Source organism: Trichomycterus rosablanca, chromosome 21, assembly GCF_030014385.1.
Source record: "Trichomycterus rosablanca isolate fTriRos1 chromosome 21, fTriRos1.hap1, whole genome shotgun sequence".
Classification (NCBI taxonomy): domain Eukaryota; kingdom Metazoa; phylum Chordata; class Actinopteri; order Siluriformes; family Trichomycteridae; genus Trichomycterus; species Trichomycterus rosablanca.
In genome coordinates this window covers 5,882,465-5,909,450 of record NC_086008.1, presented here as the reverse complement: position 1 = coordinate 5,909,450, position 26,986 = coordinate 5,882,465, and the positions used below count along the sequence as shown (strand labels likewise).

Below are 26,986 nucleotides of genomic sequence, written 5' to 3'. Positions count from 1 at the left end.
GACTGTCACTGCATCATGTCACTGCATTTTTATTAAATTGTAATCTCTTAATAATTATAACGGTCAGTGTTAAAAATAACTGATTGTTAAAATCATATTTTAACTATAAACTATAAAGTTCTGTTTGCAAATTTTGTTCATGCTGGAAGGTTTCAAATCAAAATTGCTTACTGGCAAAAATCCCATAAAAATAAATGCTTTTGAATATTTGCAGTGAAAACCAGGCGTGACTGTGGCTGAAAAGTGCTTAATACAATGTTAACTACTGTATAAAAAAAACAATGCTGTAAAAAGTAATCGCCCCATTTTCTGATTGCATTGGTTGTGCTAAATGATCAGAAACAAAATAAATTAAAGAATATATTAAAAAAGAAGCAAAAGCACAACACAGATTGAAAAACATTCATTTAAGTAAGGCAGACATTCAACACCCATATTACCCTTGCAAACACATCATTACCTCCTTAACTTAATACCAGGCTACACCACTTTTAGCAGCAATAACTGCAACTACACGGTTGTTTTTAAATAATTTATATTAGCCTTGCTCTGATGACCCCAACAGAAGAAACCAAAAGAAAAAAAGACAAGCATATATGAGACAGAACTTTAGAACACCTAGAACTGACTTAAAAAGTACCATTAAAGTACAATAAAACAGTTTTAAATGTTCATGTTTTTACAGCATGGCTCTGCAGTTTCTTTGCAATTTGTTATGCTTGACAAAAGCCGAGCACTTCTATAGTCTGTTTTTAGGGCGATAGTAAAATGTTCTTGTTGTTCTAAAATGTTGCTCACCCCCAGGACACAGTGGGTGAGCCAGCAGTGGTGCAGAGATCATCACCGTCCCAGCTGGGATGTTTGTCTTCTTTTATTTTCATAGCATTTGAATAAATTGTGATAGAAAATCTTTCTGACTAAGCACTTATGTAGAAATGACAGTTACAGTCATGCTAGTTGCACACTGAGTGTTTTAACATCCACAACGTACCTGGACAACTGCAAAAAAAAACAGTCATTTTATTTTCATATACCGCTTTATCTTGGTCAGGGTCATGATGGGCTCAACACTGGGCTCAAGACATGAGTCCTGGGTGGGGCGCCAATCCATTGCAGGGCTTCAGCCATCCATTTAAGACACAGCCAAAAAATAAAGAAAGAAAAGATTTGAACAGTAATCTGATCATAAAGGTTATATGCAAGTCCCACAGCTCACATCAGTCAGTGACGATTTGTAGTAAAAATCTCTATAGCGATTGTAATGATTAATGGTGATTCACAGTAACTGTCAAGTCATTGTTTAAATACTGAATTAAATTAAATTTTTGACGTCTACTGGTTGATTAATTGTTGAACGGTTGAACAGCGTTGAATAACTTTTCAGTGACATGTTCTGAAATCCCCCTCAGCCTAAATTCGACACCTGAAAAACACACACGTGGGTATCACATGGCTATTTGTGCTTTTACCCACATGCACACTAATGGGGGTAAAACTGACATGAAATGTATGATGTATCTCATTTTTTGATGAGTCTCTTTAAGCTTGTTGGTTAACAGGTAACTAACTAAAGACGGCCAGTAATTGGTTTAAAGATTTTGACTTTTACACAAGCGTGTGGAAGCATCACATCTGGTTGCTTATTATTAAACTGCGGTAGGGTAAAGAGCGCTAATTAATGGTATTTTTAGATGAATTCTATACTGTTTTCCAACAGTAAGATGCTGCTATCACATATAGTAAGTAATTTTACTAAGTAATTAATAATTTTAATAACATAAATTTCACTTTATTTCTAGTGATTTCATTATTCAAGTTGCACTTGTTTCAAATGTGCATAATTTCACTGTCATTGTTTTTCCAATATCATTACTCATAAAGAAGAAAATCTCTAGTATCACATGAAACTTAGTCACTGTAAGACACACACACACACACACACACACACACACACACACACACACACACACTTACTTACACAGGTCTCTCCCACTCACGAGGCTCTTCTCATGAACTCTACTCTCTTCTTTTATGTGCCGTGCAGGACCTTTCTGGTGTTTATAACAGTACACAGTTTATATTTTTACACTAAGGCACTGTTGGCATTATATATGACTTGCCTACACAATGCATGTATTCCTAGGCCCTTTCATTTTGTTAAAAAAAGAAAACCTGTTTATACAGCTACACAGTACATTATATACTGTATATCAATGTAAATATACATACATACATGTATATCTGTGCATGCCTGCATGCGTGTCGGCCTGTAATGGATTGTTACCCTGATTAGTGCAGAGTAGAAAACAAAAAATGCAAGATTATCCACAATACAGGTTCATGACATTTAATAACCCTGTGGATTATTTAGAGCCATGTCAGCTTACATCATGTGTGTACAGTGGGGATTTTTATTTTGGTCATTTAACAGCTGAAGTACTCTGCAGAGGAAATTAGTTGGCATTTTGATGTAAGACAATGGTGCGCCGTGGCCACCGGTTTTAACCACTTTGGTTTGGGGTCAAGGTTTTTATTTTTTAAAATGTCTATTTATTTATTTTTACATTTTAAAGCATTTATCTGACACTTTTTATCCAAAGTAAATTAGAGTTGTGCCTGAATACAGTGCAAGCAGTTGAGGGTATACATTATGTTAGTGGCAACTTGGGTGGCCTCACAGCGTTCTGGGTTTAAATCCCAGGTTGAGCAGTCTGGGTCATTTCTGTGTGGAGTTTGCATGTTCTCCCTGTGTCTGTGTGGATTTTCTCCAGGAGCTCATTTTCTCCCACAGTCCAAAGACATGTAATTGAGTTCACTTTAATTTGCCATTGAACTTGAACTGTTGAATCTTGTGTAACCAGTAACTACCTGTCCTGTCATGACTGGAACCAAAGTGTAAAACATGATGTTAACATTCTAATAAACACTCAGCAGCAACTTGTCAGAAGCTTGTTAGAACTCACCAAAATCTCCTATTGAAAGTTATTAAGGCGAAAGGATGCACTGAAGCTGGGGGTTGAATAATAGTGCAAATGGACGTTTATCAAGAGAACTAAACGTTTTTCATTTCAGCTCAAAATTGTCATAGAAATGGCTTTTTCCTGAGACTTTCTGTGTATTTTCATTCAGTTTTACACACCTCATCATGAATTCTCTTAAGGTCATTTAACTTGAACAGAGCCGGTTGTAGAACAGATCCACATTTGGATTGTTATCAACGTGTTAATGATGACCCTGTTTCTACAGACACCACCATACAGAGTTTACAAAGTTTAGTTTATAACTCTTACAGATGTTTGCTTTCACTGATTGTGTAATAAAACACGATGTTTGATCACTGAGCTCCTTATAATAACGTTCGTACTAGAACACATATTAAATGTGATTTAGTTAATCAATCACTGATACCCAGGAAATGTGGTTTGATAAGAAGTTAACATTTAACAAGTACATGATTAAAGAATCAGTATAAGAATGTTTTTGGGACACATTTTGTCAAGCAAATTTTTATCACACCCCTCCAATGGGAAATCCATCGGAGTTTGGTTTTTCAGTATTGGAATGTCCCAGTTTACCACCACCATCATTTTGGTAGAAACATGAACCAGTGACATCATGGTTACTTATTGTGGCTACACCAGGCTTACAGAGAAGTGGTAGCTTATTGGTTAAGGTACTGAACTGGTAATCAAAAGTTTGCAGGTTTAAACTCACCTGCTGCCAGGAGGCCATTGTTGGGCCCTTAAACAAGGCCATTAATGCCAAGTTCACACTACACAACTGGATCTCTTGTAATCGGGAGTCTTTCAAGTCGGTGTGGCTTTCACACTACACAACTGATCGGCAATAGGGGGTCTCTCACTACACGACTGATCGGCAATAGGGGGTCTCTCACTACACGACTGATCGGCGATAGGGGGTCTCTCACTATACGACTGATCGGCGATAGGGGGTTTCACACTACACGATCTATCACCAACAGGAATCGCAGACGAGCTTCTCTGGTCTCCCGAACTACGTTTTGTCACGTAAACAAAGGTGAGAAGTGACGAAAGGTTTAACGATACCACATCCAAAAATGCACGTCAACAAGTAGCAAGCGATCAAAGTTTGTGCGATGATGTGGAGCGTAAAATCAAGAAGAAAAAATAAATGAATCCGAGTAGATTTGGCAACTCGACCAGCAGGGATTGTTTTGTTCTGTAGCGAGTTGGAGGTTAATAAATATTTTTTTTGTAATGCAGTGTTGGTATTACGGTTTGCCGTGGACGATAAGTTCACAAATATTGTAAAGCTTGTGTGTGCCAATGTATTCTGATAGAAAATATATTATCCCCCTCACCACACTCATTGCCAGTTGCAACTGACTGATCCAGATATTTGACATGCTAGATATCTCTCCTCAGTCGGCGAGCCACTCGGATCGAGTTGTTGAGGAGTTCACACGCAGCGATTGAGAGCCGAGTTTCGATCGCCAAGCAAACGCCGAGTTGCTCCCGAGCTGCCACATCTAGCGGCGACCAGTCGGCGAGCAAAAATCAGGCAAAAATTTTGTAGTGTGAACTAGGCATTACCTTAATTGCTCAGATCGTGTTCAGAAAAAAGTGAAAACACAGACACTTCTAAGGGAACTTCACATAAATCCACATTATTTAGCTTCAAGAAAAACAATGATAATTTCCCCCATTTATTGTAAAGAAAGTTTAAAATGCACTGCACTGTAGTATCAGATGATTCAGATCCATCAAAATGAGGTCTATGACAGCCATCTTGGAAAGTATAAACAAAGGAGTACAAGAAATTTGTGGAAATGTAGTCAGTAATACACAGTAGTGCCTGAAATGAAACAGTGTGATATCTTAAAACTATTTTTTTGGCTAAACATTTGTTTAATGAGAAAGATATTTGATTATGCAAATGTTTTAGCGTGTGACTGTGCCTCCAATAACTGGTTTTACCACCTTCAGCAGTAATGATGGGATCTAAACTGAATCTAAAGTTTGATGCTAGGTTATCTGTGTGGAGGCATGAGCTGCTTATTTCAGGTCTCACCACAATATTTTAATGAGTTTTGTCAGGATTTTAACAAACACGAACAGTGAATGGTTAAACGTCAGTTATTTTTGTTGTTGTTTGTAAATATTATATGAACATAGATGGTTTTTTTATTTAGATTTGGTTTTCTTGCCTTAAGTTTAAGCTTTTCATCGTATTGTGGAGTGATGAAGACCAGAGAATCCAGAGATGTCTGCATTTCTTTTTGATTTTTTATTGTTATGCATGTTTGGGAGATTTCCAGCAGTCAGGCCACTCCTGGATAGATTAAGCACTGTTCCAGGGTTCCTCCATTGGATGTAATAGCTCCTACTGTGGTTTTATGTAGTCCTAAAGCTTTAGAAACAGCTTTTTTCAGACTAATTTATTTTCATCAGCTCTTTGTTCCACAGCCCTTCAGAAATGTTATTTGGTGGCTGCTTGACTTTGAACAAAGCCAGACTTGATTTTAGCCAGACTTGACTATAAATCTCATTCATCTTGAACCTTACTATTAAAGTTAAACTGGCTTACCAATTTAATTTGGCTGGAGAAAAGCAAACAAAATGACTGTGCTGGATAAGTGATATAATATCATCACTTTGTGCTAATGTAAAAGTTTGTTGCCACAGTGATACCAGCATAATTTCTTTGGCGTCCCGCTGGACCCATTGTGCCTTTTTTGCTAACCAGGGTCCTTGCACAGCGTTTGAAGACCCCACTCACTTAGTCCGGTCATTTCCCCACCCAGCAGACACGGTGGCCAATTTTGTGTCTGCTGCAGGCACTGACAATTGTGCTCGCTAGATGCCGTCCGATCGGAGCAGAGCCGGAGATCCTAACCGGGGTGTTCAGAATTTGACGCTGATGTTCCATCTGTGCTAGCGGAATATCCCACCTGGGCGCCGACCCATTGTGACTTTGATCAGGATGAAGTGGTGGAAGTAAATGAATGTAAATAAATTAATAAAGAAAATAAATGCATTTTAAAAAATAGCACCTTACTGTGAAGAATCTGAGGTCTTCCTCCCACTTTGTGTACTTTCTTGTTCCTTGTGTCCAGTGTTCCCTGGTGGCATCAGATCCACTGGGTTCCTTACCAGAATAAACCAGTTAATGAAAATGAATAAATATTCTCTTTTGGCTGCACAACTTTTTCCATTTTGCAACACTTTATAAGAAACGTACGTATCAGTTCCATTGAGACTCACATTGTGCAAGCTCAGGATTAGTCAGTCTCTTTGCTTCTCTGGTTGATCAGGTTTTGTGCTCCGTTTTTTCAACATCTCTATTAAATAAATGTGGAAAACTGGCATGCCTGGACCTCACCGACAGGTGGACCGAGTACCCGACGTGACCCTGATAGCCTTTTATCAGATTTTATCGTGAGAACCTCGTACAGCACAGATTACAGTTCAGAAAGTGAGTTGTTTTTTCTCCGTGAAACTTTGCCCTACATTCTTAATCATCTTCTCTTGCTAAAAGCATTCCAAACAAACAGGCTGGAATTTTCCCTCTCCCCCGGTCTGGATCCCCATCGAAGCTTCTGCCATGTAAGAATAATTTCACAAAAGAGACCCTAAATAAAGGCTCTGTGGAGATTGTGAAATTGTGATATTGTGGCTATTGCCAAAGTAAAAAGGGTTTAACAAAGAGCTGGCACTGTTCCCATACCAACTCTCATGCTGGCACAGTAACGCATGCATGTAAAGACCTGAGGTCGAGTCACACAAACACTGTAATCTGCTCCATTTGTCCAAATACAAAAAGCGCTTTGTGACTTAGTGTTGATCTTTAACCGAGTATTGATGCAGTAAACCGCAGTTGTAGCGAAACAGTTAAGATACTGGACTAGTAATCAAAAGCTCGCTGGTTCAAGCCCCACCACTGCCAGGTTTCCACTGTTGGGCCCTTGAGCAAGGCCCTTAACCTTCAATTGCTTAGACAATTTACTGTCACAGTACTGTAAGTCACTTTGAATAAAAGCGTCTGCTAAATGCATAAAATGTAAATATTTGAGTAGACCAGTGTGCAGTGAGAAACGGGGGAAGACACTCTGATTCGCCTTCCCTCCCTCAAACACGGCCAGTTGTGTTTGTGTGGACGCCCGGCCTGGTTGGTAGCTCTGCTGAGATTGAAGAAGAAGAAGAATCCCTTTATTTGTCATGTATACATAGTGCAATGAAATTCCTTTTTCGCATATCCCAGAGTGCAAGGTCAGCTATTGTACGGCACACCTGGAGCAGACAGGTTAAGGGCCTTGCTCAAGGGCCCAACATTCAAAGGGCCTGGATTCAAACCGGCAGTCTTCCAGTTGGTAGCCCAAAGCTCTACCCGCTAGGCTACAGCTGTCCCTAAATTGAACCTGCAAGTTCAAACACTCTGCAGTGGTGTGCTAGCATGTTAGACATTTCAGTTGCTACTAACGTAGTGGTATCAAAGCAAAATTTCATCAGCCAATAAGCAAAGAGAAGAATAAGAATTGTTTTTATACTAGGATAACTTTGAACTGTATGTTCACCTACCCAGAACTGAATACCTGATGTTTGCCCTATGAAAAATGTTTTTTGCGAAACTGCTACATCAATCAGTGTTTCTCTATAAATCATTTATGGTCTATTTGGTTTCTTATCCATTCTGATCTGTATATTTTTCACAAATGTAAAATGACAAACTTTAAAAGTCTATTAAGAAAACATGTGTGATGAATTTTGTTATTCTTGTTATTAATTTCTTTTGAACAAGGTCCCTGTCATGTAGTTTCTACATCATGTATCTTTGTGTTGGTGCTGCTTTGATCATTCATTTTCTGCCATTGTGTTTTAGCCCGGACAGCCAAGGTCCTGGATGAGTTCAGGAGTCTCTATGAACAGCAGTACACCTTGGCTCTTTTTAACAAGGTACGCTATGACGTGGAGGGAGGAGGAGGACCTCAACCTCAGCTTCTCCACCGAAAGGTAACCAATCCATCGTACACGTTGTGCAATCTATTGGGCAACACGCACATGCCAGTTTTCTTACTTGCTCTTGGGGGTCATTTCAAGTAGCAAACGTATCAGTGATGGCATCTGCTTTCATAAAGATACGTCTAAAAAAATATCGGTGATAAGTTTGGTGTGGAACATGACATATTACATGACATGTCATATTACTGGATGTGTAGTATATTTTTGGAACTTACATTATTTGGAACTTACATTATACCCTATGTAGGGCACATGGGCAGCTCTTTGGCATTTAATACATTGGTTACTTATTTCTTTATTCCTGCATGTAGCTGAGTTTGAATGGCTATAAATAAAACTATGTGCTTTCCAATCAGTCAAAACATTAGGACCACCCCACATGGCAGTGTCTATTTTCATAACTATTTCATATTTCATACCTGTCATACCTTTAAGAAAATATTAATTATTGGGCTGATGGTAGTTACTCATGGTACATGTAAATGCAACAGATATGATTGGCATGAAGACATAAGACCTTCTTGTAGTTATAGCCAGATGATTTATCACTGGAACAGCAAGGCGTGGTCACGGGTGGCTGTTGTGTCCACAGAGGTCTGAAGAGGGACAACTGCCAACAGGTTGTTGGGTGGCCAACAACCTGTGCCAGTTCTTCAGATGTATTGTGGAGTCCAGGTCTAGGAGGATTAAATAATTTAAATAAACATGCCGTATTTAAATACCCTTTAATAGGATCTGTTTTAGATTTTGGTTATAAAAATACCCTTCCACAATAGTTAAGGAAATGTAATATAAAACATTGTTGGATATGATGGATTTAAGTTGGTGTTGATTTTGTTCCTCGCATTGTTTCTAGGCACCTCTTGAGAACAAGTCCATCTTCTCAGGAATGCTCTTCCAGTATTTGGAAGAAAACAAAAAATGGCGAAATCGGTTTCTGTTCGTCCCAGACTCATACAAGATCTGCTTCTATGAAAACAAACAGGTAAAAAGCATTTAAGTGCTGTTAGAAACAAAACAAATTGGAACTTGATCAATTTCAGTTTAATAGTATATTCTATAGATGCACTTAATTACCCAAAATCTAGCCAAACTACATTATTAATTAAACTATATATTTTATATTTGTATTCAGGCCCATGATCGAAATCTCCACCCTAAAGGAGCCATCAACTGTGCTGGATATAAAGTGCTGATCTCCATGGAGAAGTACCTCGAGCTCCTCGACTCCAGCCTTCCTGGTGAGACTGCAGGGATATTAAAAATCAACAGTCATGCAGTCAAATACATTTACCTCACAAAACAAACGTTTGATATTAGCACAGATTTACATTCATATTCATATGTGTGTGTTCCAGATGTAAAAGCCAAAGTGGGCAGCACTCCCTTTCTGAAATGTGCCACGCAGTTCCCGCTGATCCTGTGGCACCCATACGCACGCCATCACTATTTCTGTGCAGCCACGGAGAAAGAGCAGCAGAAGTGGCACGCCGTGTTTCAGGACTGTATCCGACATACCAACAACGGTGGGTTTCTCTCTCTGACTCCTACAAACGCTGTGTGTTAAATACTAGTGCACTGGGTTTTCTGGAGACTGGCATTAAGATGTAGGATGATAGTTTTGAAAAATGAAGGTTGGACTAGTTCCTCATTAGTGGTACTGAATGACTCTTATTCACATTTAGCCGGATGAGCTCATTGTTGTGACTCAGTATGAGAGAGAAATGTTCAGTATTACAGACGTTATTTTAAGGATGTGAGAGCAGTGTGATTGTATATGGCACCAGAAACCCAACAATTATTATCAGATTCTGTAAAACCTGTAAATACACAGAGGTTAGTTGTTTCAGGTTTTAAAAAAGTGGCTGCCACAGCAACCTGTAGCTTGTAATTCAGGAGATTATAATTGGCCCTGCTGTCTGGGATGGGGGTTGGAATTCTTGTCTTCTTAGTGATTATAGTGATACTGGCCAAAAATAAATAGGTTTTTGGTCAGGGAGGGGCAAATAGTTTACTACTTCATTAAATTACATTCCCTCTATGTTGCATGAGCTTTATTTTACAATTTGCTGACTTTGTGTGTGTTTTTGGGAGAGGAACAAGCTGCCATTACCTGTCTAGACTGGCATATTGGGGAATAACAGGAAACTTAATCAGTGAAAAATTTCCAATGAAAAATTGGGATAAATATTTAATCTGCCACCGCTGAACTCTATTTTAGTCCAGTCATGTTATTATTCATAAGTGTTACAGAAAAGTAGGCTTAATCAGCATTTCTTTTAGTATAGTTTCAGTAATAATATCATGGTACTTTGTTGCATTGGTATTTAAGTCAAAAGTTTAACATTGTGACATAACTTTTTGATTCTGGTAAAGATCTGCTCTGGATCTTGTGTCAAGTCCTCATGGCTAAGGTTATTGTCAGCAGTCTGAGCTTTTTGTCGGCAGGTAATTGAAGAGAAAATGTGATCAGAGCTGTGGGTGTGGTGAAAGCATTCCTTTACTATGATGGAACGATTTGTGTAGCCTAGAGCTTCAAAAGAAAGCAGGAGTTTCCACATGTGATGTATACACTGTATACATGTAAAAACATTCACACTATTTGTTAATTATTTACATAGACAAGCATGTTTGTATTTAGAAGCCAACTGCAGCACCTGCTGGGGATTTGAACCCTGAATCCTAGTGGTATTGGGCTAGCGCCATTTGCTATTAGATTGATTGGTGTTCTGTACAGGTGTCTTATTGCATTGCTTCCAGTGATTCCGGTTTACCCAGACGTGCCCTGATTCTGACCAGGATAAAGTGGTGATAAAACATGAAACTTAATGAATGTACAAGCAGCTCATGGTCTGGTGTCCACATATACTGGATGTAGTGTAACAGATATTAGGCACTAACTGCTGCTTTAATTCTGATGAATTATTTAAGAATAATGTTTAACTTTCAGTTTTTGAAATGGTCTCTTGTACCTGGGTCTGATGCTGCCTGCTGTTGTTGCTAGATGTAAGGGAACTGTGCTTAGCTCGCTTTATTTTGCACTGATTATTTAAAATCCCTTTGGGAAACTAATTGAACACTTCCTCTTTTTAGAGTGAAGTGAGACTAGTAAGCATGAGTTACCCACAGGTGGCTGGGTGGGGTGTAAAGGTTTTTTTTGGTACTGCTAGTAGTAGAGTATATTTTGTGTCTTGTCGCCATAGCACTGTCGGTTTGGGTTGCGTTATGACACATAATTATGACTGTCTTGAATGACACAACTTCCTTTTCCCCTGACATGCTGTAATATCGAGGGTGGCTGTGGAGAATAAAGGCATATTTAAGGCCATGGGTTAGGTTTAAGATGGTGTAACTAATTGTGTGTTACATTGTATGTTATTTAGTCCTGGTATGCAGTTTAGTCTTTGATGACCTTAAAATATCTCACTACATTTATTCTCAAAGTCTACAGGTTTGCTGTAAATAATATATACCGAGATATTATACACCGAGGTCCGTGGCTCGAGTCTCGGCGGTACGGTCAGCCAGTCTGGCATCTACACAGACATTATTGGTAGTGTCTGACTGGACTATGGCTTGTCAGTGTGATCTTAGTTCAAGTCTCAGGCCTGGGAAAAATAAGCAGGGTTGTGTGAGGACGGACATACGGTAATAAACTGAGCCAAGTCAGATATGTAGACTTAAACACCTGATTTTTATTGACATGAATGAAACTTGATGTGGTTTTTCGCTCTTGTAGCCCAATCGCGTCAAGGTTTGACATGTTGTGTATTTTAAGTGCTTTCTGCTCACCACACTTGTAAAGAGTGGTTATTAGATTTACTGTGGCCTTTCTGTCAGCTAGACATAAAAAAAAAAATAAGTAACTGTTGCTTACTGGATGTTTTTTGCTGCTGTTTGTTTTGTTGGTTTGTTTCATTTCCAAGAAATTAACTGACAATTTCTGACATTTTCATGCACATTCTTAAATTTACACAGAATGGTGCAAAGCAAACAATCATGTCATGATTAAAGCTACTAATTAGCTCATGGAGCACCTATAAATGCTGAAAATAAACATTTTCTGGAAATCAAATGGAGCCAAACACAAAGCATGATTTAAAACAGCGTTTTGCGTTTTCACAAGTTAGTCTGCAACCTTGTGTGAGAATCCATGTCGTCATGACCCTCTGCTTCTGTACTTCAACAGTCAAACCTAATCTGTAACTTAATATGTGAAGTACACACAGAGGAATGTGGACAACATTTATTCCAGAGATTAGGAATTTTGACATGGCCCAGAGTCAACTTTCCCAGCAGCTGGTCTGAACTTAAAAGAAAAAGGGGTTGTGTTATCGTTGGAACACATCCAAGATTTACAAATGCTCAGGGTTCGGCTGTGAGTCCAGGTCTGGTCCAGCACAGATCACATGACTCCACAGTTTACATTTAGCTATTAAGTTTGCTTGTTGTTCAAGAATAGATTCTGATTCCTGTTTTTCTAAATGCAGTTCTGTAAAAGCCTCATCTCTTCAATAAGTACTAGTCATAAATCCTGCAGGGATTCCAGTTCTGTTGTTGTTCTGCAAATGTCTCAACTTGCCTGGTATTTAAGCAATAGTGTTTGTATCAGACCTGTGGATACAACTGTGGTCTTATTCCTTCATATCAGGCAGGTATGAAAGCTGCTACACTGTGACTGCAATATTCCTCAAAATCAATGAAATCTAACAGCTGGTACATGATCACAGTTAAAGACAGAACTGAAACTGGTCTAAAACTCTAAAAAACTAAGTCAGATTACATGCACTACCTGTTTTTTTAGCAGTCAGTGTGGTGATGGACTGCGACCCTGACAATAATAAAGACATTAATGAAGATGAGCTGATGTATGCTATCTACATGTACAGACCTAGGGCTGACGGGTGCTACAGCAGTAAAATATGCTAGTCCATTACCACTGAGATCCAGGGTTTGAATCTTAGTGCTTCTATCTGCCAGTCGGTCGTCTACACAGACATGATTGGCTATGTCTATATTTACATTTTCAGCATTTAGCAGATGCCTTCATCCAAAGCGACTCACAACTAAGACTGTATACATTGCAAGCAATTGAGAGTTAAGGGCCTTGCTCAAGGACCCAACAGTGGCAAGCTGGCAGATGTGGGGCTTGAACCAGTGACCTTACGATTACTAGTCCTACGATTACTAGTCCTGTACCTTAACCTCTAAGGTACCCCTGCCCTATGGGTGGTAGTTACATTCTTTAAAAACCTGGTGGTTTCCCTTTATCTTCTATTAACGTTTTAAACTCATTGCAGGGTTTATAGCCCAGTGAGCTAGGCAGCTGATTAGCCAGCTTACAAATACAAAAGCCTAAATAATGGCACAATAAATTATGTGATTCATTGAATATCCAATCCACTGGTAGAGCTGGTGCTTAAAGAGGGCTCAAGCCTGATTTCCTCAACAAATCAAGATTTTGGAAATGCCTTGTTGTCATGCAGGAAAACACACACACACACACACACACACACACACACACACACACACACACAGTTTTCAGTGCTGATGTGGAGTTATGAACTTCCGGCCAACACTCCTCCTGGCCCCACACCCAGCTCATTTACTACTTACTTCCCTTCTTTGTTACAAGCCATTTTCTAAAGCACACACACACACACAGTCATCATTTTAATGATACATTTATTGCAGTTTTTACCATCTAAGCATTATAAACAAGTGGGTCAGATACAGTAATCACCATCTGGGGTGTCATTTGGTCCTTCAGTGATCTTTATTTATTTTTTTTTTTAAACAAATGGTATGTTTGCATGGCAGTGTTTAGCTTGTAATTTCTCATGACAGGCAGCAGTTCATATGAAAGGAATGCCAGTCTGTGCACATATGGTTAAAATAAAGACTTCACTTTTAGAAATGTACACATTTTGTCCATAGAGGAGGGACATTGTCAAGCCAAGGGATGGCCAAAACCCTGCAATGAATTATCCCCTGAGTGCATTGAGAGTTTTCTAACCCACCGCAACCCTAATCGGTATGAAGCAATAATAAACCATGAAAAATATGTTAGACTATGCTACTGGTGTGCTCTCTAGAGAAGAGTCCATGTTTCAGACTTGCCTTAAAGTTTTAGGAGATTGAAAGTACTCAGGAAGGTAACCATTGTGTACTTTTTCTACTTCTTTCTTTCTCAGGTCTTTCAGAGGAGTGTAAAGTGCAGACACCAGCTTTCACAGATGCAGTTCGTCTCTACCGCCAGGTCCGTGACCAGTATGGCACCTGGGACATGATGTGTGGGACTCCTCCCCAGGTAACGTCCACATACACACACACTCAGCAGTCTTTGTTAAATTAGATCTAATTAATTTTGCACACTGATAAAGGGATTTTGGCTGATTCCTCTTTGCAAAATTCTTGAAACTCTAGCAGGTTTTTTTGAAGCGCTGATGTGCCGTAATTTGCACGGTGGCTCGGTGGGTAGCACTGTCGCCTCACAGCAAGAAGGTCCTGGGTTTGATTCCCAGGTGGAATGGTCTGGGTCCTTTCTGAATGGAGTTTGCATGTTCTTCTCGTGTCTGTGTGGGTTTCCTCCCACAGTCCAAAGACGTGCAAGTGAGGTGAATTGGAGATACAAAATTGTCCATAACTGTGTTTGACATGAAAGACTTGAACTGATGCCTGGGCTGCTACTGCACATTTAAACTGCAGGTACAGCATTTTAAACAAACACACCCAGCAGCAGACACATGAAACAGCCCTGCCAGACTCCATTCTCATCCCATTTTCATCCTACATACATTTTAGGCTGCATTTGTGGCACAAGTGTTGATTTTTATCTGCAGTGCGTTTTCTGTATTTATTTAGGCACAGGACATCAGTGAGGGTAACCCGGAGGTCACCGCTATAAACTAAACCATAATGGTAAACATCATGTAAACATCATTACAGCTGCTAATGAGCCCTTTCTAACAGCTCAGTAATCGCTGAGGACTTTTGTTTGAAGCAGATTCAGATGAGTCGATATTGATTCTACTGTGTGGCAGCTTTTCTGTTCACCATCCTCATCAGAATTTACATGAGTCTTTGTTTCCTGCCTACATCATGTTTTACAGAATTAGCTTTTCCTATTAGAGGAAGTGAAATCTTACATCAGTTAGTCAGAGTTTTATATCAGTTCCTCCCTGTAGCTTTTACCTAATGGTTACGTTGAAGTACTTGGGTTATTCTTAACCCTGGGTGCATGCTTGGTAGCTGACTTCCCCCTATTGTGAGTGGTGCGAGATTTGGATATAATGTTATTTTGTGTGAAAGAGAAAGTAAAGTTGTTCTCTGGCATCAGTGTAAAATGTTGACATTAAGGATATATTTTTTCTTGCCTTGCAAACCATGCTTCTGAAAAAGATCGTTTACTTTCTGACTTAATATACAGTTAATATCTGATACAAATTGTATACAGGTACATGCAGGTACATGCAAAACTCTGGGAAGCCCCTGTCCAGGATGCTTTTTTCCCTCACAAATCTAGTCATTTTTGATTCCTGATTGTTGGGTTTCCATACAGAGCCGTATTATGTACAGAGAGCCACACTATGCTTCATGGAACTCACCCCCAGGCTTCCCTCTGATTTAAAACTCCTGCCATCTTAAACCCAATAATAAAGTCATATTCAGAAACCTAGATATTTTACTTTTGCCGTGACGTACCACTTTATTTCTTTCATTTATTCATTAGTGGTTTCATTTAATTTGTTTGGGCCATCAAAATGTCCAACTGTGTGCAGGTCTCCTCACCTTTCATGTCACTATATTACCACTGTTTAGTGTTGTGTAACATTTATCTCTTGAGCGGAGTGTTTACTTAGAGCATTATTCAGTTCCCCCAACAAACCTCAAGGCATGTTTCCTCCTGCTCAAAGGGTGTGTCAGGAACTTCATGAGAAGCAGGTGATCTATTTTTACAGGTCTGCAGTACAACAAATATAACTCCCCATACAGTATACTGTGTATATATCTCTTTATCTCAGCTTTTATTTCTTTCTTTATAACACACTGTTACATAATATTTAGGGTTGTGCAGTAACAAAATACAAACACTGCAAAAGAATGGTTTTTAAAAACCGGTCCTTCATTATGTGGAGAACACTGTGTGTGTAGGTATGCAGAATATGTTAAAATACTACCAAAGAAAATCAATGTTAAATAATACACACACTCTTCTCGCTGGGTTAGATCTTTCGCCGATTGTTCTATACATACAGATGCCGAGTACCCAAATGGCACCTAAAGTTTCTACTACTGCCACTTTCAGACATGTACGATGAACAGCCCTTTGTTCTTAACTTTACATCACTGTAGGTTAGGAAAAGTAATGAAAACAAGTGGACCAGTTTACTGACATGGAACATAATATTTTTACTACTTTTCTAAGAATTTCATGTTCCATGTCAGTACACTGGCTCACTTGTTTTCACTGCTTTTCTTAAATTACAAAAATTTTAGTAATAATATGAGAAAATTGTCAGACTTGCTGAACAGAACTATTCTTACAGTATTACACACACCGGTGCTTTTCCTTCCTTGGATCTGCCAAAAACTCCTCTGCTAATTTTACTGTTACTTTTTTAAAACTAATTATATTTTTTCAATGAATGGTAATACTTTTTATATACAGGAACTGAATAGATAGATAGCTAGATAGATAGCCAAGCTTAGCTTATATTATACTCTGTGATGTGTATGTGATAGGTCCATTGGTTTCCAGTTTAGACTGGTGAAACCACTGAAGATTGTTGTGCTTGAAAGGAAATGTACTTCTGTGTTTGCTTAAATTTAATAGTTTCCAGCTTTTCAAAGAGATTGTAAGCAGCTCAGTGGCATCTTGTTTCAGATTGTTTCTTTATCTGCTGGCTTTAAGCAGAGCTGCTGGTTCAGTTCTTAGCAAAGTGGTCACAGAAAATAAAACATTCCAGTATATGGAATTAGGAGGCATCAGGATCAACAGATTAAAAGCATCACATTTGAATCTTATTGAGTAAAGTAAGTCATAGTGGCAGCCAATGCTAGTAAATGTATGTCTATTTCCTGAGGTGAAAATTTCTCATTGTGACCCATTTCTAGGATCAGGATTGGATAAAATAGTGTTTAATGTGTCTCAAAAATTACACATTAGGGATTACCTTAAGAAAAACATCAGCATTATAAGGACATGGGAATGTACACAAACATGGATTTGTCTGTGTAAACGGAAATTAGTCACACAGGGAGGAGTACAGGTGTGGTTCTGTTTCTTATTACACAAGTTTACATATAAATGCATTTGTTCTTAGCGAGGCCTAACTGAATAATCAAGTCCTCTGTCAAGTTATTCTGCTAGTGTCTGTGGGTATAGCCTGTGGTTTCTGGTATGTCTGGGTGCTTCAGTCTGACCTTCTTTGCTACCAGAAACGCCCAAAGCATGATTAGTATGAATCATTAAAGCTCCTAGGCTACAGTAGGTATTACAATCTCCTGGCATTAGAATCTTCCTGATAGGTGGAACAGTTGTTTAAACTAAGCATGTCTTTTTTTTCTTTCGGCTGCTCCTGTATTTAGGGTTGCCACAGCAGATCTGGTACACATACCTGGCTTGGCACAGTTGTTACACCTGATGCCCTTCCTGACACAACCCTCCTATTTATATCCAGGCTTGGGACCAGCACTAAAAGCACACTAATGTGTGTGCCTTCCAGTGGCTAGGCTGTTTCAGCCATCCCACCCCCTCAGACATGCAGATATGCTTTTTCTTTTTATACGTTTATTTCATTACATTTAAGGACTTCATTAGTGTGTATTTTTTAATCGTTTTAGTGTCTATGTGACAGCATATGTTTCTTGTTTCTTTTTACAAAGGAAAAGCACAGACATTTTTGTTGTATTTTTATGTACAATGACAATAAACTAGCTATTCAATATAATTAAATCTGCTTTATTTAGTGTCTCATCAGAATTGCTGTTTAGATCTGAATCTCTGTGTTCTCAGATTCTGGCTAACTTGGTGATGGAGACTCTGCTTCCTGAGCTAAGGGATCTGATCAGCCCACGCCTAAAGGGCAAGATGCAGGAAAGACAGAGGACCTGGATGCTGGTAATTCACTTATAACAGCACTGCCGGAATTAACCAGAAATAATCACACTACTGCAGTAGGTCTTTTTCTCCTTAGTCACATGTATTATTAGATCTAATGTTGTGCTGTGTCTGCGGTTAGATCACAGATGCTGTGTACAGTCTAGTACAGGGTCAAGCTCAGGCCCAGTACGAAGCTACTGTGAAACACTGTGAGGAAGGGCGCCCCCCTCTGGAGGCGACTATACGAACAGACATGGACCAGATCATCACCTCCAAAGAGCATGTCACAAGCAAAGTCAGAGGTACTGCTGTACACAAGCACGTACAGTTAAATACATGTCTGTCTGCACGTATTACTGTTAAGACACACAAACAGTGTTCACATTGCTCAGAACTGGTAGCTTCTATAATTACTATGTTTATGTTCTTTTGGGTGTGCAGAGCTGTTTTTTTGCCGTGTCTCAGGTGCTCAGTTTTGGGCATGTAAACTGGAGCTGACGAACTGCCCTTCACTAGCTGTTATGAGGGTGCATCTGTGTGTTTTATGTAAAAGATATATAGGGTACATGCTGAGAACTCGGGTGATATTTTTGTGTAACCAGTGCATAATCATGTAATATAAAATGAGTTTACAGTTTGCTGTATATCTACACTATTGGCCAAAATGCATTTTTATGCATGTTAAAATTTCAGTGTAATATGAAATTACTGAACAAAGCAAATATGCAATTGGAAAAAAATTTGAAATCGTTTTGTTTAACAAAATAAAATCTTAATTTTTTTACTCATTTAGGTCGTCATCTTTTGCAGTTTACTGTTGAACCCACTTCAAGCATTTTCTCCACAGTGAAATCACATATTTTCTTAAAAAGTTCCCAATGGGAGCCACCTATCACACTTATCATGCCAGCTGTTGATCTTTTTGTCTACCAAACCTCTTCCTGTCAGTTTCCCCCAGTTTCCAAGTACCTTTTGATTGTGGAGGAAACTGTAGTCACTGACACATTGGCTTCCCTTTGATTTCTCTATAGGGAAGACCTACACTTTTTTAATAATCTGCCTTTCTACTTTTGACAAGTGCCTTTGAATCACCATTACAATAGCAATAAACTATATTCTGCAGTACAATGTTGTCAGATTTACTGACTTTAGATGGTGTAGTAAAACAGTCTGTTCCAACACTGCTTTTACCATTTGTAAGTAAAGAGAATTAGGAAAGTGGAAAATGTTCTTTACATGAATGCACTGTCAGCAGTGTTTCTCAGTACGCTTGTTTAATTATCGATAGCAATTATCGATGAGCGTAGAACATGATCATCAAATGTATTTAAATTTTTATTTATTAACAGATTACTCTTACATGTGATGAACAAAACATGATTTTATTAAATATCAGTTTTTAAGTCACCCGATTCTCATTGCAGTTTTCTAGCAGAGTTAACACTGTTATGGTATTATATTGTAAATCCACTAGAGAAATGGCATCCAGTATAATAAGCTTGAATTTCAGGTTTTATTTATGCAAACAGAACTGATGTTTCTCCAGATTTCAGTTTGCCTTTGAGTCATATGTGGGTATCGAGCTTTAAAAGTCCTGGCAAAGTCTAGAACAGGTTTTGGTCGTTCATATTAATAAAACTTATAATAAATAATTAACAATTAATAAACTGTAAATGATTCCATTTTATGTTCTGTAGCTCTGGTCCTGCCAAAGGCTGAGAAGCTGCTAAAGGTAAGTATTGAGCCGTACATCAACTCCATCTTGGAGGCGCTGATGGAGCCCACCAGCCGAGGCTTCTTTGAGGTGCGTGATGTTTTCTTCAGGGAGCTGGTGGACATGAACAAGAACCTTCTTAATGGTGGCAGCAAGGAGAAACTTGGAGAGGTGAGGAAGACAATGCAGTGCTTTAAGAAATGAGCAGAAACCTTTTGGAATAGATGTTGCTGGATGAAAATGGTAAAATGTGGCTTAATAAGCATTTTTTGAACAACCAGTTATATTAACTGAGTTAAATCACCAAGTTACGTTGCAAAATGCCCTACACAACTCAGTATTTTTGCAAGAATTCTCAAATTGGGGTCTAGGGCCCCCAAGGCATTCTGCTGATGCACTGTGACTGTCGCTGTTGGGGCAGCAGGTAGTTATGGTGGAGCACAGCTTCAGTAATTTAGCTTTAAACCCTTTTTATTTACTTTCTGAGTGAATTTACTCCAACTTAATATTAAGGGTCGCTAATCAGTGAAATACACACATGGGTTATAAACCTTTACAACCTTATTTGGTATAGCTGTGTTATCCTGTGCAACTTCTTCAAACTCCATTTTAAGTGTTAAATCTGATAGATTATGTTTTACTTGACAGTACATGGAGAAGGTCTCTATGCTGGCCTTCCACCCGGTGAAGATGCAGTGCTGTTATGAGAAGGTGGAGCAGTTGAGTCTGGAAGGCCTCCAGCAACGTTTCGACGTCACCAGTCCGTCTGTATTTGTCCAGAGAGCCCAGATCCTCATGAGAGAGGTAAGGTTAACACACTGCCTCTGTTGCTGATGAGCCTTTGCCCATTTTTGCAAGGTTGCTGGAAAGCAAAAATTAGTGTGAGAAGCCAATAAAACTATGGTAAGAAGCAGCCCCCTCTATTGGCCACAGTAGGAATGACATGATGGCGCAAGTCGACCAGAAACCTGCTGCTGCCTGTTCTCTTATTAGAGAGTTTCTTCACATTGTTACAGCACAGCAAAAATCAGACACGTTTCTGGGGACAGTTCTGAAAATCAGGGACATCCGGTAACCCTAGCCTATAGAGCAAAATTGATTATCATTCTTTACTTAAACTAGACTGAAGTCACAATGAAAATAAAACAGCACACAGATATACTTCAAGCTAATCTAGGAGTAATATAATAATAATGATTAAAACGCTTAAAATCCCATTAAACAGGTCTAAGTCCAGTCTTAGAGCTCTTACAGTGTCTGTTCATGACTAGTTTTGGAGTTTATGCACGTATCATGACTGAGCTCATTTAATTCCAGATGCTTTCAGTTTAATTCATGCATATGATTCTGTATTACATTAATTCTGGATTATTGGGGCAGTTTTGTGCTGGTGAGTGTAACTAGCACATAGAAAAGTTTACTCCATACAGGTAAGGAGCTGTTATTGAGGTTGGGAGTGGTGACAGGACTCAACATGCTCAGTGCATTATAACAGTAATCAGCAGTTTCTCACCAGAATCTCAGTAACGCTCATGCGTGTCTGTGCGCCCTCTGCTGGTGAAAATATTAAATGCTTTTTTTTTTTTTTTTTTCTGGATTTTTCTAATCTCTTCTTCATTATTATTTGTGTATTCATGTCTGTGTATGTGTCTCTGTCTGTTGCAGCAAATGGATGATGCTGTGTATACATTTGAGCAGCTGCTTCATCAAAGTTTGGAGGGTCAGGAGGGGGAAGGTCTCTGTAAAACCATCCAGCGCTGCCAGGACCGGGTCATCAAAGTGAGTCTTAAAAGCTTCATCGGTATCTCAAAGCTTTTGATGGTGATATTTGTGTTTGAAAAGGCATACTGCATACTTTAAATTCTCATGTGTTATTCTGTATTATAACTTAGTGTTTCCCAAACCTTCCACCCATACAAATAAATCCTCTGTTTATGACACCCACAAGTGGTTATTCGTCCTGTCTGTCTGTCTGTTTTTCCTTCTGTCTGTATGTTTATCCATAGTATTTATTTATTTACAATCATATTGTTTTTAATTTTATTTCTTTTTAATCAACCGCTTTATCCATTCAGGGTTGTGACAGGTCTGGAAACACTAGGCACACAGCAGAAAAACCCTGAAACAGGGTGCCAATCTACTGTAGAGCCATTCGTGGCCATTCATTCTTCATACATAGTTAAATATGTCTGTGTGGGTGCCAGGCCATCTGATTGCCCACTGAGATTTGAACCCAGATCTTGGCAGTGATGGGCTGGTGTAATAGACTGATGCGCCATTTAAATTCTAAATAGTATAGTATATAATAGTATATATATAGTATATAATTATTCAATAATATCATTATTAATGGTACTGTTGTTATTGCTTTTATGTTGGTTATTATTTTTACTAATAGTAATTGTATCCATCTGTTTTTTTTGTTTGTTATTTTTCTGTACTGCTAGATACATACTGTTTTGGGTGGGGTTAGTATGTATGGGTAGTAGGTATAGTATGTCATTTTAAACACTGCCAAGCAACCACTTTCTCCTGAATGTTTAATCACTATGTCTGTCATTGTCTGTGTAGAAATTTGACTATGACAGCAGTACTGTGCGTAAGAGGTTCTTCAGAGAGGCTCTTCTGCAGATCTTTATTCCATACATGCTGAAACAGCTCCATCCATCCTGCTCTGCTGTAAGACCTTTAGATATTTAATACACACACTACAAAATCAAATGTTACATTGTTAGTGAGAAATGCATTGCCATGCCAAAATACCAATGCTGAGTTTGTCTGCAGGACCTTCCTCATTTTCAAGAGCTGATTTTTGAAGATTTCTCCCGTTTCATTTTGGTTGAGAATATCTTTGAGGAGGTGATACTTCACACAGTCATGAAAGACATCATGATGGGTAGGTCATTTTAAAGTTTATTATAATTAATTGATGTATGTGTGTGGTGATCTGGTGATCTATTCAGCCCCCACAACACAGCACATCTTAATATTTTAAACTGTATTTTTAAAACTTTTACAATGACATTGTACTATCACATCTAAAGTCAAGTTTTAACATATGCTTGTTAATGCTGTAAACAGATCTATCATGAATTACAAACTGCTGGAACCTGGGTGCCACTGTCCACAGTCAAGCGAGCTTTACATCACTATGGGCCTTGAGATTGCCCTGCAAGAAAGAAGCCTCGGCTCCAAAACTGAGACCTGATTATGTCTGTTAATTGCATTGACAAAGAAAAGGCACCACAGCATCTGAATCTATACAACTTGCTTGCTTGACTGTGGACAGTGCATATATATTTAGGGGGCACCACAGTGGATCATTCTGGTCTGCATCCCTGATCTGGTACAGCAGTATGTCGTATGCCCAACCTTTTCATCCGGGCTCGAGACCAGCATTGAGAGCTGGACCTCTTAATGGCTACTCTAGACCTCTTAATGGCTACAACCCCCCCCCCCCCCCCCCCCCCCCCCACACACACACTCAGCCGATCATGCCTGTGTGGATCCCTGAGCGCCTCTGAGATTCGAACCCCAGATCTCCAGTGCAAGCTGAGCTTGTAAAGATGCATTAACACTGTTGCAGAAATGACTGAAATCCCATAAATGTATGTAAACTTTTGACCTGAGCTGTAGATAATAAAATATGATATTATTAATGTGAATGTTATAAAAACTGCAGCCTGATTTATTTAGCTAAGGTGATAGTTTGAAAGTCTGGGAAGGAAAGCTAAAAACACTTTAAGCATTTTAACACATTATATCTGTCCTGTATCTCATTTCCAGCTGTGAAGGAGGCTGCTGTTCAGAGGAAACACAACCTGTACAGAGACAGCATCGTCCTCAACAACAGCGACCCGGCCCTGCACCTGCTTGGCGAGAATCCACAAATCGACTGGGCTGAAGAATTTAGCAAACAGGAGGTGGACGGAGGTAAAGGAGGAGAAGCTGAGGGCCACAAGAAGCGCAGAATGAAGCAGATCGTTTCTATGATCCAGGTGGATGGAACAACACTGCCACACGAGTCCTGCATGGAGGTACCCGGGGTCCAGGACATCCCAGAAGAACCGGGTGAAGATGCTTCTAATGACCAGCCCTCTACCGCTCCAGAAAAGAAAGCACCCAGCACCAAAGACGAAGTAAACGGGCCCCCGTCTGAAAACAGTGCACCCGTTGTACCCAATGGGAATACGCCAAAGGAAGAAAAAGAGACAGAGGAGCCTAAGCCGAAAGCCCAGGATTCAGAGAGCAAGCAGGCCATAGAGAGTGCCATCCAACAGATTGAGGATGCAGTACAAGAAGCAGAGAGTGAACAAAGTGCTGAGGGAGGCAATCCGAAAAAAAATGAACCTGCAGCTCATACGGACACAGAGTCGCCCAGCGCTGAAGTAGAGACGTCAGCAAACCAGGAGAATCACGCTGCACCATCAAGCACAGAGGAATCAAAGTCACCTGTGGAAGGAGAAGAAATGAGCTCCCAGCCAAAGCAAGAGCAACCCCAAGAACCTGTAGCAGCCGAAAAAACAGCTGAGTATGAGGAGCCTCGGCCTAGCACGTAAACTACATAAGAACACAATGACTCTGAAATAGATGATGCTGTAAAATAAATGGACACAGCACCAATGCAAACATAGGTCAATAATTATGGGATTTATAATTCTTATTTCAATTTTAAGTAGACACTAGCCCAATGCTGATACTGATACTACGACAAAAGGGTTTATGGTGGTTGGATTCTTTTTTAATTTCTGATATCTTCATTTTTCACTTTTACTTTTTGCACAGACTTTAATCACGTTCACTAAACTGGGCTGATAGGCATAACTGGGTATACTATAACTTTTTTGAAAGTAAAAATTCCATTTTTATTTATCACTAGAGATTGTGTTGATCCTACTAGGGTTTTATGTGTTAGTAAGACTGCTGAACCCTATAGCTGACTCCGTGCTGGTTGGTGTGATGGTAAAGAGACGGAAAAACCTGTTTAATACTGGGACAGTACCAGAACCATTTTAAAACAGTGCTGGTAAAGTGCTATTATAATGATTGTATGATGCTGGTATAATCCTGATGCAGTTCTGAGACGGACCTCGAAGAAAGCCAGGATACCAACAGTGCTGATACAGTACTGAATGTGGGTGGAATAGTGCTGGACAAGTACGATTTACAGTGCTGGTATAATGCTGAGTGTCTGTTCGTTACTGAATAGTTCTGATAAAGTGCTGTTACTGTGCTAATGCAGGGCTGGTAAAGTTCTGGTAAGCTGCTGAAACAATGCTTGTAAAGTGCTGTTACTGTGTTATATTAGGGCTGGTAAAGTTCTGGAATAATGCTGAAACAGTGCTGGAACAGTACCGAACAATGCCAGAACAATGCTGGTAAAGTGATGTTACTCTGTCATTTCAGGGCTGGTAAAGTTCTGGTATAATTATGGTGCAGTACTGAATAGAGCTGGTATGGTACTAGAACAGTGCTAATGTAGTTCCATGTAAAGCTGGTGTGGTCATTACTAAGTTACAGTACTGGTAAAATGCTGGTATGGTGCCTGATATTAGTCCAATTTGGTGACATTTCTGCTTGGCTTACATACAAATAAAAACACTGATGTATTTTTAACTAGTCATTTTATATTGTTTTATTATTTCAGCTCTGGCCTGATATTTTTGGTAAAGTACTATCTATATTTCCTTTCTTCATAGAAACTTAAAATTTAAATGTGTAACTATTTAGCATCAATGATCTGTTTATGTACCTAAACTAAAGTTCATTACTGTCCCATGTTATTCTTTTTTTATGTCAAATTATTAGGAAAAAAATTCAACACATGCTTAGTTCTTTATTTCTCCTCTGATGGTTCACAAGTCCTTGTTTTAACATGATTGTTTTTGTACATTGTAAGCAAGTATTTTTAGTAAATGTATGGAAGCTCAAGAAACATTTCTTTAAAAGTAAAACCAAGTTAACTGCTGTATGGAGAAAATAGAGTTTAGTTTGAATTAGCAGTGAAAGTGTAACTGGTTTATTCAAGATCTTCATCTGTACCCACATTTAGACTTCTATCTGTCACTTTTATTCTGTGTGATATGACTTCTGCTCATACGATTGAATATTTTTATTTATTATTTAATGTACTTCTTTGCCATATGTTTTATTCTAAAATATTGATAATAAATCAATTATATTTCATATCTTCCTGTCATTATTATTCACAGTTGCTCATTCCATGGTTTTTTTTTTTTCTTTTTTTTTGTGTATCTGATGTATTTATATCCTTTACTAGCTACAATGTATGAAAAATATTCAAGCAGAGCAGTATGTCAGTTGCACAGAATTGCTTGATGGCAAAAGCTTGATTCTGTGGTCATTGAACCACATTTTGTGCAAATTTCCTACTTGAAGATTGATATTTAGTTTTAGCTGGGGGAGTGGGTTATTTTGAGGATTTTAAGCCTTTTATTAACCCACGGGGGGAAATTTGCAGTGTTACAGCGTCTTTCAAGAATATAAAAATACAGTGTTTACAAATGTATATACACATATATTGAAAGTGGAAAAGTAAGGATATGTAAAAAAGATAAACAAAGTTAAGCAATATTGCACAGTTTTACAATGTAATTTAAATTTAATTTAAAGTCCACAATGCCATGCCATGTATCCTAACAAAGTTAAACAGTCTTAAACCATCACAGCTTCCATTACATTTAATAATAGTGTTTAGGTTATTTTCTGTATAACAATTTGGCATCCTAAGTGTTAATGGTTTAAAAAGCTTTACAGGTACCCAAGTTTTTAAATAGTTCAACATTTTAAAAAAACCCATTGCCCAATTTGTGTACATTAATTCATTATTCCCATGTTGATTAAATGGCAACAGGAATTTGCCATATATCACCTCGCTTTCCATGAAATTTGTTCCATTTTCAACAAGTGTGCCCATCAATCTGAAGCTAATTGTATCTACAAAATACAGTATATGTAAATATAACAATGGTCCTGCTGGTGGTGGTGACATGTACTTATTGGTCGTGGTGGGTCCAGTACCCCCTGAAACACATGGTACAAGGCAGGAGGAAACCATGGTCAGGTTTCCAATGCACAACAAAAGCATCAAACTGTGCACTCACACATTAACTCACCCAATCGCACTCAGGGGCAGGTTTAAGCATC

At 38.8% G+C, this 26,986-nt stretch overlaps 1 protein-coding gene across 1 annotated transcript in view; it reads left to right on the top strand.

Moving 5' to 3' along the window:
- niban2b (niban apoptosis regulator 2b) overlaps nt 1–26,003 on the top strand; it is a 34,395-nt gene extending 8,392 nt beyond the window's left edge. Inside the window, exons 2-14 of the mRNA XM_063017639.1 lie at nt 7,861–7,991; nt 8,857–8,985; nt 9,136–9,241; nt 9,359–9,526; nt 14,195–14,310; nt 18,019–18,123; nt 18,245–18,407; nt 19,803–19,990; nt 20,468–20,623; nt 21,485–21,598; nt 22,391–22,498; nt 22,604–22,715; nt 23,606–26,003. Of these exons, the coding sequence (XP_062873709.1) occupies nt 7,861–7,991; nt 8,857–8,985; nt 9,136–9,241; nt 9,359–9,526; nt 14,195–14,310; nt 18,019–18,123; nt 18,245–18,407; nt 19,803–19,990; nt 20,468–20,623; nt 21,485–21,598; nt 22,391–22,498; nt 22,604–22,715; nt 23,606–24,378 (2,369 nt within the window). The 3' untranslated portion in view covers nt 24,379–26,003. The remainder of the gene's footprint in view (nt 1–7,860; nt 7,992–8,856; nt 8,986–9,135; nt 9,242–9,358; nt 9,527–14,194; nt 14,311–18,018; nt 18,124–18,244; nt 18,408–19,802; nt 19,991–20,467; nt 20,624–21,484; nt 21,599–22,390; nt 22,499–22,603; nt 22,716–23,605) is intronic.
- Nucleotides 26,004–26,986: the final 983 nt, after the last annotated feature.